The sequence below is a fragment of the Pinus tabuliformis genome, chromosome Q (genome assembly GCF_031772625.1).
Source record: "Pinus tabuliformis cultivar Carrire ecotype Pingquan chromosome Q, CPIR1, whole genome shotgun sequence".
Lineage (NCBI taxonomy): Eukaryota > Viridiplantae > Streptophyta > Pinopsida > Pinales > Pinaceae > Pinus > Pinus tabuliformis.
In genome coordinates this window covers 795,152,688-795,164,683 of record NC_142296.1, presented here as the reverse complement: position 1 = coordinate 795,164,683, position 11,996 = coordinate 795,152,688, and the positions used below count along the sequence as shown (strand labels likewise).

At 34.2% G+C, this 11,996-nt stretch overlaps 1 protein-coding gene across 1 annotated transcript; it reads right to left on the bottom strand.

Moving 5' to 3' along the window:
* Nucleotides 1–264: 264 nt before the first annotated feature.
* Nucleotides 265–5,030, bottom strand: LOC149221870 (aldehyde oxidase GLOX-like). The gene is made up of 2 exons (XM_089387503.1): nt 4,850–5,030; nt 265–2,117 (listed from the first exon to the last, which is right to left on the bottom strand). The coding sequence occupies exons 1-2, from the start codon at nt 5,028–5,030 to the stop codon at nt 265–267; spliced, it is 2,034 nt and encodes a 677-aa protein (XP_089243629.1).
* Between the last annotated feature and the right edge of the window lie 6,966 nt (nt 5,031–11,996).

The following is an 11,996-nucleotide window of genomic DNA, read 5'->3' as shown; positions in this document are numbered from 1 at the left end:
GTTTTAATGTTGGACACATCACGATTCATGTTTCCCACCCACATAAACAACATATGTAGAGTTAGAAAGCCGTGCCCTTAACATAACAATTGATATAGATGTGCATTTATTCATTGGAGACAAATGTGGATGGGGTATACTCCAAAAGAAAACATAGCCAAATGTCAAACACATAGCTGCCGCTCCGCTGGATATATTTCATTTATTTCAGAGGTGTACTGCTGTGAGTCAGTCGAACGGATTTATGCGTTCGGCAATTTGGATTTAGAGTAGGGAGCAGAGCAGATCAAGCAATAATAAAACAGTCAGAGGCGCTGCTAATGCCACTGCTGTCTCCTCAGGCGTCATCCTTGTACGCCCCGTAGATATAAGATACTCGCAAATACGTTTGACCCATACAAGACAAAAACACAAACCCAGAGCCATTCCTGCCAATGCAGGCGCCATCGTAGTTGTAAGGCCGTTGGATGTAGCTGCTTCTTTACACACACCTTCGTCAGACATGCAGGTTTCCTTACACACAGACACAGCTTCCATAGGCATGGGTTCTTTAATAGACATGCTTTCTATAGACCTAGGTTCATCACAGGTAATCTTTATCCATTTCCCAGGGCTAGGAATCCCCGCATGCACAAGGAACAGAAGATAAAAGCCAGGAGGAGTCAAGGCTGCATTACGCGGAACAGTAACAGTAATCTCATATATCACTTCAAAAATTTGCACAACCTCAATGATCTCCAGTCGGAGCAGCCTCTGGCTCATGGAATAACTGTGTGTAGTAAAATTAGACGGCGCCAGAATTGTAACAGAAATTGCTTCTTTTTGTTGACCCGCCAAGATTTGCAAGTAAAATCTCATGGTGAAGGTACGGCCATAGCCCATGGCAGACGGCCAGGACGTGATTAAGGGCCGATGCGCATCGTTCTCAGGTGCCAGATAGGGGGGAGAAAACGCCTCCAAACTGAGGTCTGTGGAATACGGCACGCCCCTAAATTTGTCTAGATTATTGCCGCCCACAAGAACGCGGCCATCAGGGAGCATATGGCAACTGGGACGGTAGAGCCTAGGAGTGGCGGAGCGAGTGAGCACCTCAAACCGAAGTGGCCCGGGACTTGATGGCTTGTAAAGAAGACCATAAAGAATGGTGTCCCCTGAACCAGAGCCCTTGGAAGCTCCGTTCATAATTAACACGTCGCCAGTTGGGAGAAGAAGCATGTCCCCCATTACCATTACCGTGGGGCGCATGGGCATGCTCTCCATCCGCCAATGTGGATCAGGATCCGTGAATCCCAGACGTCCGCAGGTGTTGGTGGTCGAGTTCGATCGGATCACTTCCCTATATGAAAACTCAGCAGCTCCAGCGCCGCAGATCAGCACTTCAGCGTCACTAGCTCCTGCATCCAGTGGGAGGAGAACGGAGGAGGCAGAGGTCTGGACGTAGCTGTTGCTGGAGTAGGCGGGCATGTCCGGGTAATGCCGCACCACGCGCTTGTTGACATGGTCGAACAGAATCGATTTTCCGTTGGCGAAAATGAACAGATTGCCGTCAGGCCCAAGGTGGACTAACGGATAAATAATATTGTTCTCCTTCCAATCCATCGATTTCTGGAGGAAAGAGAACTGGTACACCGATTGGCTTTGCTTCTTTGGATCGAACTGGGAGTTGAACTGCCCCCGCCCGCCCACGACCATGATTTTACCGTCGGGCAGAATGTGATGGGTGCCGTGCCATCGCCTGTTTGGAATTTCGGTGCAATCACAGAAATGGGAGGGACTGAATACTCTGACTGTCCCATCTCCCTCGTTGAATCCACAGGTCTGGATCAGGCAGCCGTCAGGTGCCATGGCACCTGAAGAACACCATGTTTCCGTCTGAAGTTGAAAGGAGCTGACCTGGTTCGTGTGGAAATCATATTCCATATATTCGATAGAACGATTCCAGCAATCTTTCTTCAGAAATTGATCGATCCCGCATTTCCCAAAGGGTAAAGGGAAGTTGGATGAGCCGAAATCAGTCGAATCGAAGAAGATGATCTTATTGTTGGGTAGTAGAGCCAAGTGCATGGCTGATACACCCGAGTTACCATCTTCGCCTTCACATTCCGCCCCTGCAGACACTGAAATGACGCAAACCAAGAACAGTGCCCACATCATTACAATCTTTATTACCCACATCTTTCTTGATAAATGTTCTATCATTGTAAAATATTAATCAGCAGTCAGAATATGTAAAATATTAATCAGCAGTCAGAATATTTCGCTGATTCTTTCTGTCACAGTGTTCGCTAATTCTTTCTCAATGCAATAACGTAACAATTGAACTCAGTGCAATAACATAACAATTGAACTCAGTCGTCATGACATCGCCTTTATAACTTTGCCAAACTACGTACGGTTGATTTGAACAAGTTTCAATTTGCCGTTGCGCTGCCGCCAAAAAAAACATTACCGTTGATTTGAACAAGTTTCAATTTACCCCTTGCGCTGCTGCAAAGAACCTATTGTTCACTTTCATATAATGATATTACTAAATAAAATAAATGATATATATATATATATATATATTTTTGTTATTTGTAAATCCTAATATCACATGTCTATATTCATAAATATCACAGGTTTTAGAACTATATAAAAATCTATCACTTTTTACCCTTTAAAACAATTTATTTTTTTTTATTTTAAAATAATTATTAATTAAAGATATTATATTCATATATAAAATTATTAATTAAAATATATATCAATTTTTAAAAAAAATCAATATCTATTTGTATTTGTATTTGTATTTTAATTATTAATTACATATTATTATAATTATTACAATCTTACAATTTTTAGTGCCCCCGTCATTACAATCTTTCATTGTAAACTATTAATTGGCGGTCACAGTGTTTCAGTAGTTCTTTCTCAATGCAACAAGGTCACATTGTTTCACAAGTTCTTTCGCAATGCAACAAGGTAACAATTAAATTCAGTTGCTAGTTCTTTCACAATGCAACAAGGTAACAATTGAATTCAGTGGTCACAAAACATCACCTTTATAACTTTGCCAAACCACCATTGATTTAACCATTTGAAAAAGTTTCATTTGTTGTTGCGCTGCAAAAAATCATTGTAATACAATCTATTACTCGTATACAATCTATTATTAAAAGATATTTATTTAAATAATATAATAATTTAAAAATAATATTAATAAGTAAATAATACCTAAAATGTGATTTAAAATTATATTAATAAATAAATAATATATAAATATCATTTTCATTGTTATTTCTAAATTCTAATATCATACTTTTATATTCCTAAAAACTTTTATAACCATATAAAAATCTATCACTTTTCTTCCATTTAAAATAGAGTTTAAAAAAATTAATTTATTTTTTATTTAAAAATGATTATTAATAAAAAAATATTATATTAATATATAAAACTATTAATTTAATTAATATCATTTTTTTATAAAAAGATGAATATAAATCTATGTTTTAATTTAAATTATTAGTTATATATTATTATGATTATTTTATTACTCAAGTAATAATTTTTTTCTCAACTTTTTTTATTTATTATTATAATTTATTATTTATTTTATTTATTACTATAATTGCATGCTAACTTTACTATATTATAAAGTAATTTTTAATTTGCTTGATAAAATCATAATAACCATTATTAGTGTAACATTACATTAAGTACATTTATGTATGCATTTCTTTTGTTTATATATAAGTCTTTTGAATTATTTTTTTGATAAAATTTTAAATTATAAATGGGATAATATTTTTTGTGTACTAAGAATTAAAGCTAAATATTATTATTAAGTTATCACATTAAAGATAACTTAAATGATGACCACAAATTATATTGACTTTCTAGGAATTTTTTACTAGGTTGTAATTGAGTTTTGGGCTAGTATTTATTGTGTCCATAGAATTAAAGCTATAAGGTAAATGATGACCACAGAGGGTATTGATTTTCGGCGAATTATTCACAAGGTTGTAATTGAGTTTTGGGCTAATATTTATTGTGTCCATAGAATTAAAGCTAAATATTACTAAAGAGTAGAAGATCACCATTGAGATAACTTCAATGATCACCACAAAGCATATTGACATTTTTGGAAATATTGACTAGGTTGTAATTGAGTTTTGGGCTTGGAGTCAAAACTAATATACCATTTCAATGGCTAAGAACTCATCTTTCTTTCCCTTAGAGAAATGATCTTGGGTTTACAAGAGTTATTCAACATTCAAACATACATGGGAAGAAATGCATAAAAATTGACAAATTTAATCACACATTAAAACAAGATGTTTTTACGTGGTAAAACCTTGACAATGTGTCAAGAAAACCTCCACGGAGCAAGGGATTGGAAACTTCTATTAATCAAGAATGAATCTCCATCATCCAAGCCTCTCAGGCCATCCCAATTAATATGGCCTTTTTCTCAGTTACATAACTCCTTCTCATTATGAATCCCGTTGCAAAACTAATTGACAGTATTTGTTGTCATATTTCAACAAACTCCACCTTGACAACAATTTTCTTAATCCCTTGCCCATGTCCATTCATCATCTCTTCTGCAAACAAAGAGAAGCCAAACACCATCGCAACTTCTCTACTCTAACTGGCTTCGTGAATATGTCTGCACAATTCTCCCATGTATGGACCCTTTTGAGAGCTACTTTTCTGCCATCGATCACATGTCTCAGAAAATGATACCTTACATCAATGTGCTTGGACTTGCTGTGATAAGATGGATTTGTAGCCAAATGAATAACACTCTGACTATCAGAGAATACATTCACTTTCTCCTGCGTCCTTCCAATCTCATCAAGCAAACCTTTCAACCAAATTGCTTCTTTACTAGCATTTGAAGCAACTGTACACTCTGATTCGGTGGTGGACAAAGCAACTGATTCTTGAAGCTTTGACATCCAACCAATTTCTCCACCTACAAGAGTAAATACATAGCCTGTAGTAGATCTCTTTTTGTCCATATCATCTGCATAATCAGCATCCATATATCTGTAGACTGATCCTTCACTACCATTAAAGATGATGCAATGGTCACTTGTGCCCCTTAAATTCCGAAGCACCCATTTTACTACTCACCAATGTTCTTCACCTAGATTTCCATGAACCTCCTCACAACTCCAACTTCATGTGAAATGTCAAGTATTGTAGATGCCATCACATACATTAAGTTGCCTATAACATTTTCGTATGGTACACGAGACATATACTTCTTTTCTTCATCAGTTCTAGGACTCAAAACTAAATAAAGTTTAAAATGGGAAGCTAATGGAAGATTAACAGGTTTCATATTGTTCACACCAAACTTTTCAAGTACTCTTTCCACATACTTGTACTGTGATAACCAAAGCTTTCAATTTTTTTGTCTCTGTGTATCTCCAAGCCCAAGATATATTTTTCCACTCCAAGATCCTTCATATCGAACGTCCTAGAGAGTTGAGCCTTTAACCTGTTGATCTCTTCCATGGATTTGCTTGCAATAAACATATTGTCAACATACACAACAAAGATAATGAATATGCTACGTAAACTCTTGTAGTATGCACGATGATCATACTCAGTTCTAATAAAGTTCTGCCTCACCATGAAGGAGTCAAACTTCTTGTACCATTGCCTCGAAGACTGCCTTAGGCTATACAATGATTTCACGAGCTTGCAAACTAATCTTTGACTGCGGCCTTGTACAAAACATTATGGCTATTCCATATATATCTCTTCATCCAAATCACCTTGTAGAAAATTTGTTTTAACATCTAACTTTTCGAACTCAAGGTCGAGTAATGCAGTTAGTGCCAACACAGTACGGATATAAACAAGTTTTACAACTGATGAAAAAATCTCATGAAAGTCAATACCTTAAACCTAAGAAGACCCTTTTGCGACTAGCGTCGCCTTATACCTTTCGATACTTCCATCAACTTTCCATTTCAATTTGAAGACCCATTTGCATCCAACAAAACTTCTCCCTTTAGGAAGTTCCATAAGATCCCAGGTATTGTTCTTGGCTAAGGAATCCATTTCTTCTTTCATAACATTTTCCCATTTTTCGCTATCCATATCATCCACTGCTTCCTGATAACAAGAAGTTTCCCCATATTTAGTACTCATTGCAAAATATGAAGAAAAATCTTCATACCTTTCAGGTGTTTTTCTTTCCCTTGTAGACCTTCTTAGAGTGACTACTTGGTGAACTAGTTATGAAACTTCAATAGTTTCCTTGGCATCTTCTTCAACTTTTCCTCTAGAAGTCTCTCATTCCTTTCGACTTTCTAAAAAAGGTCTAGCCTCCAACTGAATTTGTTGATTTGGCGATACCTGTTCCTATTCAATTTTTTCAACATCAAATTTTAAAAGAAAAGATTCATCATATGTTACATCTCTACTAATGACTATCTTCCATGAAGTAGGATACCACAACCTATAACCTTTCACCGCATAGTCGTACCCAACAAAGACATAACATTTCGATTTTTCATCTAATTTTGTATGTTGATATTTAGGAATAAGAGCATAGGCATCACAACCAAAAATCCTTAAATGTGAACAATCCCAAGACTGGCCCAACCAAACTTCTTAAGGAATTTTACAATTAATTGCAATTGAAGGTGATCTATTAACTAAATAACAAGCAGTAGATATTGCTTCTACCCACAACTCCTTTTGCAGGTTAGCATTGTTTATCATGCACCTATCTCTTTCCATAAGAGTATGATTCGTACGTTCATCAACGTCACTTTGCTGAGGAGTATAAACAATAGTTTTATGTCTAATAATTCCTTCATTCTTACAATATTGTTCAAATTATAAAGAAGTAAATTCACCACCATTGTCAATTATTAAACATTTAATTGATTTGTTAGTTTTATTTTCCACCATTGCTTTAAATTGTTTAAAAACATTAAATAAATCAACTTTCCTTTTCAACATATAGACCCAAACTTTAACGGAGAAATCATCAATAAATGTTAAGAAATATAAAGCACCTCCATAAGATATAATAGGAGATGGTCCCGATAGGTCAAAATGAATATAGTCCAAAATTTCTTTACTATTATGACTTCTAGTTTTAAACCTATGTTTACATTGTTTTCCATACACACAATGTTTACAAAAATCCAACTTCAAGGATTTCAAATCAGCAAGCAATTTACAATTCATTAGTACCTGAAGACCTTTCTCGCTCATGTGACCCAATCATTGATGTCGTAGGCGAGTATCTTCTTCTTCTTTCTCTAACGTCACAGTCGCTTCCTCACTGAGCTGATCACTTCCTTTGAGTTTGTAAAGATTTCCAACCTTTTTTTCCTTCATAACAACCAGGGCACCTTTTGAGACCTTCAACACTTCATTTTGACCTATGAACTTGTAACCATCCAAGTCCAACACTCCCACATAAATCAATTTTTTCTTCAATTCAGGTACAAGTCTAACATTAGTTACTGTTATACTTTTATTATCGTACATTTTAATATTGATATTTCCCATCCCAACAGTTTGGCAAGATACATTATTACCCATAAACACAGAACTACCATTCACAACTTCATATGATGTGAACCAATTTTTGTGCGGACTCATGTGATGAGAAGCACCAGACTCTAACAACCAATTTTCAAATTTCTGAGAGACATTACCTACAGGTAAAGTTTCATCTACCATACCTAATTCATCAGCAGATTAAACTTCATCAATCATACCTAAATCAACTTGATTTGCTTCCTTCTTTGAGTTTTCAGACTCCTTTCGTTTCCAACAGTGTTTCTTGAGGTGTCCAATTTTATTGCAGTACCAATATTTGGCCTTACACATTTTACCCTTTGATTTAGACCTAGAAGAGCCACTTTATTTCTCCCCTCTTTATTTTGACCTTCCTCTGGCTACCGTGTCTTCTGATGCAAAGGTTTCAATACTAGATTTCCTTTGTGCTTCTTCAGATAACAGAGCTCTGACAAATTATTCAAATTTCAAAGAATCAAAAGTGCTCAAATTGCTTGAAGTTATGTAGTGGTCCCATGACTCGGGCAGAGAACACAAAAAGGTTATAACTTTGTCTTCTTCTTGAATTTTAACTTCCATATCTAACAAATGGAAAATAAGTGTATTAAAAACATTTAAATGTTCTGCAACTTTTGTATCCTCCTTCATCCAAAGATTTACAATTGTATTTTTAGATAAATTCTATTGGTTAATGATTTGGTCATATATAACGTTTCTAGTTTTCCCCACAAACTTGCAGTTGTACTCCCTACAATGATGTTGAAGAGAACTTCATCTACGAGGCATAACTTGATGGTACTGAGAGCTCGGTCATCTAATTCCTCCCAGTCTAAGTCTTTCATGCTAGCAGGTTTTTTCTTCACCTCGTTTAATTATTTATGCAAACCTTATTGCACAAGAAAATCCCTAACTTTCAGTTTCCATAAAGCAAAGTTGTTCTTGTCGTTGAATTCCTCCACCCCGAACTTTTCATTTGTCATTTTTTCCATTTCTTCCTTAGATTTAATAAAATTTTGTTTCTAGATGTTCTTTCTAGGGTTTATCAGTTCACTTTCTTCTTTTAACTAGGGTTTTTCTAAAATTAATTTCCTTTGATTTCTTACAAAAAAAAAACTGATTTTGTTCACTTTTAATCATTTCTAGAACTTCCACAAACAACTTCAAACCCTATTCCATTTTTCTGTATCCTTTTTGTTAAGAATTTTAGAGGGGAAAAAAATTCTTTTTTAGAAAACCCTACTCATCTTCCTCATCCTTAGTTCAAAATTTCCCTACTCCAAATTAAAAAAAATCAAATCTTTGCTTGTGCTATAAAAAAAAAATTACCCATATTTATTTAAAAAACAACTCATCTTTTGGGTTTTCCACTTCTCTCTACTATGACAGGGGGATCTCTGCTCTTTTCTTCTTCGACAGGGGGCTCTCTTCTCTTTTCTGCTTCGACTAGGGACTCTCTGTTGTTTTCTGCTTCGCCTAATCCTACCCAGACTTCTTAAAAAAAGATACAGACTTCAAAGAGTCAAACAATGACACTTTTTTTTAAATAATTGACCCTCACAATGTCAATCCTCAATGTGACCCTTTTTGAATGAACTATACACACAATCTTTTTTTTGGCTGCAAGACTTTTCCAGTAGCAGTGATAGGCTCCTAGAGACTTTGGCCTTCCTTTCTTAGCGAAAACAACAACGACTTCCTTTCTCGGTGGCAACAATAGGTGTCACTCTTCTCATTCAATAGAATGAGCGGATTTCCTCGTGGGTTTCCTTTCCTTAACTGGCGGCTCTTCCTCTTCATCCATGATGGTGGAATGCAACAAATTTTCTAGTGGGTTTCCTTTTTCAGAGGCATTTTGCATTCAAACCAATGACATTGTGTGTTCTTCCTCTACGAGTAGCAGAAACGACGAGCTTCCTCCTTCAATGGCAGGGTTTCTGGCTTTTGTGCATTCTTCCTGAACAAGCTTCCTTTTCCCTTCACAATGATGACTTACAAAGATGGCAGGGGCCTCACCTTTTAACTCAGGGTCTGATACCAATTGTTGGGTTTAAAAGAGTTATTCAAAATTCAAACATACAAGGCAAGAAATGCATAAAAATTGACAAATTTAATCACACATTAACACATGATGTTTTTACGTGGTAAAACCTTGACAATGTGTCAAGGAGACCTCCACAGGGCAAGGGATTGAGAACTTCTTTTAATCAAGAATGAATATCCATCATCCAAGCCTCTCGGGCCATCCCAATTAATATGGGATTTTCCTCTGTTACATAAATCCTTCTCGTTATGAATCCCGTTACAAAACTATCTGACATTAATTAACAAATTTTACCCATAATTTCATTTTGTTGCCATATTTCAACAAATAAGTTAATGACCTAAGACTTGAAAATTTTTGGAGAAAATGAAAGTCTATGCCCTTAAAAATTTCTAGGTAGTGCTTTTAAGTGACATGTTTTTTCTTAGATTAACAATAATAAATAAATCGATATTTCCACCTAGTAATCAAACTTCTTACTAATCAAAAACTAAATTATAATTAATTTACTACCCTAAAAATAATACTACCTTAAATTGGAACTTGGAAAACTTATATTTACCCATAATTCATGGTTCATATTTCCATATATACATAACAATTTTTTTATATGGCCAAAACTCCAATATATATACATGCAGAACTTATTTGAAAGGAATTTTCATTTATTATCATTTTTAATTTCACTTAAATCAAAATCTAAATCCAAGAATATATTCATTGATATTTTATATGGATTCCACTTTTGGGGTTGTAGTATCTACTGAGAATCGTGGAGGAAGATAAAACAAATCGAAAAGGAGTTTATAACCTAGAATCTCAATATTAAAGGTAATACTCCCTATATTATCTTATTGATTAAAAAACCATTTCTCCCATTGAAAGCATGGTTAGAACTAGGTATCTTATGTATAAGAAGAAGTTCAACCACATGGAAGCCAAGAGGTTTCATAAAATTGCTTCTAAATCTAGTAAAAACCCCCACTTTCAACACATTTAGCGAGGATGACATAAAGATGTCTAATCCTGGCTACAACATTGAGGGATAAAGTAGGATACCATTTCACAAAATAAGGATAATATTTAATGTATTATTACATCAAAATTTAAGGAAAAATGTGGGCTAATAAATATTTAGAGGGAAAAAGGAAAGTAAGATATTATAAGGACGTGATCAACCCTAATCTCAAAAATAAAAAATATTTCTCTGAGAACCTCATATTTCCCACCCATATATTCGGAGGGCCATGTGCATGGCTGACACACCCTATTTCTCCATCAAAACCTTCCATTTCCCACGTTTGCCTTTCGATTGTGCCACAATGGGCACTGAAATGACAAAAAGCAAAAATAATCCCCACACCATTACGCTCTTTATTGATAAATGTTCTATCATTATAAAATAGTAATTGGTGGTCACCCTGAAGCTGGTGTCTCAATTCACGATACAATGTGTGTGTATATACCAAACGAAACAATGTGATAACTCTTCTCTTCTTTCTCAATATAATAATGTTACACAATTGAGCTCAATCCTCATGAGACATCGACTTTATAATCTTGCCAAAATACCATTGATTTAACCATTTGCCCAAGTTTCATTAGCCATCGCCTTACAAAAATAGAGATTAATATTTTTTAATGATTATTAATAAAAAATATTATATTAATATATAAAAATGTAACATTTGAATTAAACTAAATATCATTTTTTTTTATATAAAACAAATTAAATATCAATCTACATTTTAATTTAATTATTAATTACATATTAATATTATAGTTAATTATTTTATTACCGAATTAATAATTTTTCCATATATAAAGACGATGGGCTTTTGTTTCTTTATTATTTATTATATTTATTACCACAATTGCATGTCTACCCTACTATGTTATAAAGTAATTTTTTATATTCTTGATAAAGACATAATAACTATTACTTGTCTAACATTACATTAAGTAAATTTGTGTATGCATTTATTTCTCTAATGTATAAGTCTATTGAATTATTTTTTTGATAAAATTTTAAAATTATAAATGGGATAATATTTATTGTGTACTTAGAATTAAAACTAAATATTATTATTAAGTTATCACAATGGAGATAACTTAAATAATGACCACAAAGTATATTGACTTTCTAGGAATTATTGACTAGGTTGTAATTGAGTTTTGCCTTAGTATTTATTGTGTCCATAGAATTAAAACTATAACTTAAATAATGATCACATAGCGTATTGATTTTCTAGGAATTAATGACTATGTTGTAATTGAGGTTTTAGCTAATATTTATTGTGTCCAAAGAATAAAAGCTAAATATTATTAAATAATAGAAGATCACCTCACAGATAACTTAAATGATGACCACAAAGCATAGTTTTGGGGTTGGATTCAAAACTAATATAGGATTTCA

What these genes read in the sequence shown, in the direction of transcription:
- LOC149221870 (XM_089387503.1), bottom strand. Translation starts at nt 5,030, where the DNA reads ATGGATGCTGATTATGCAGATGATATGGACAAAAAGAGATCTACTACA. An exon ending in AGAAGCAATTTGGTTGAAAG is followed by an intron (nt 2,118 to 4,849) that starts GTTTGCTTGATG and finishes GCGTCATTTCAG; the next exon opens with TGTCTGCAGGGGCGGAATGT.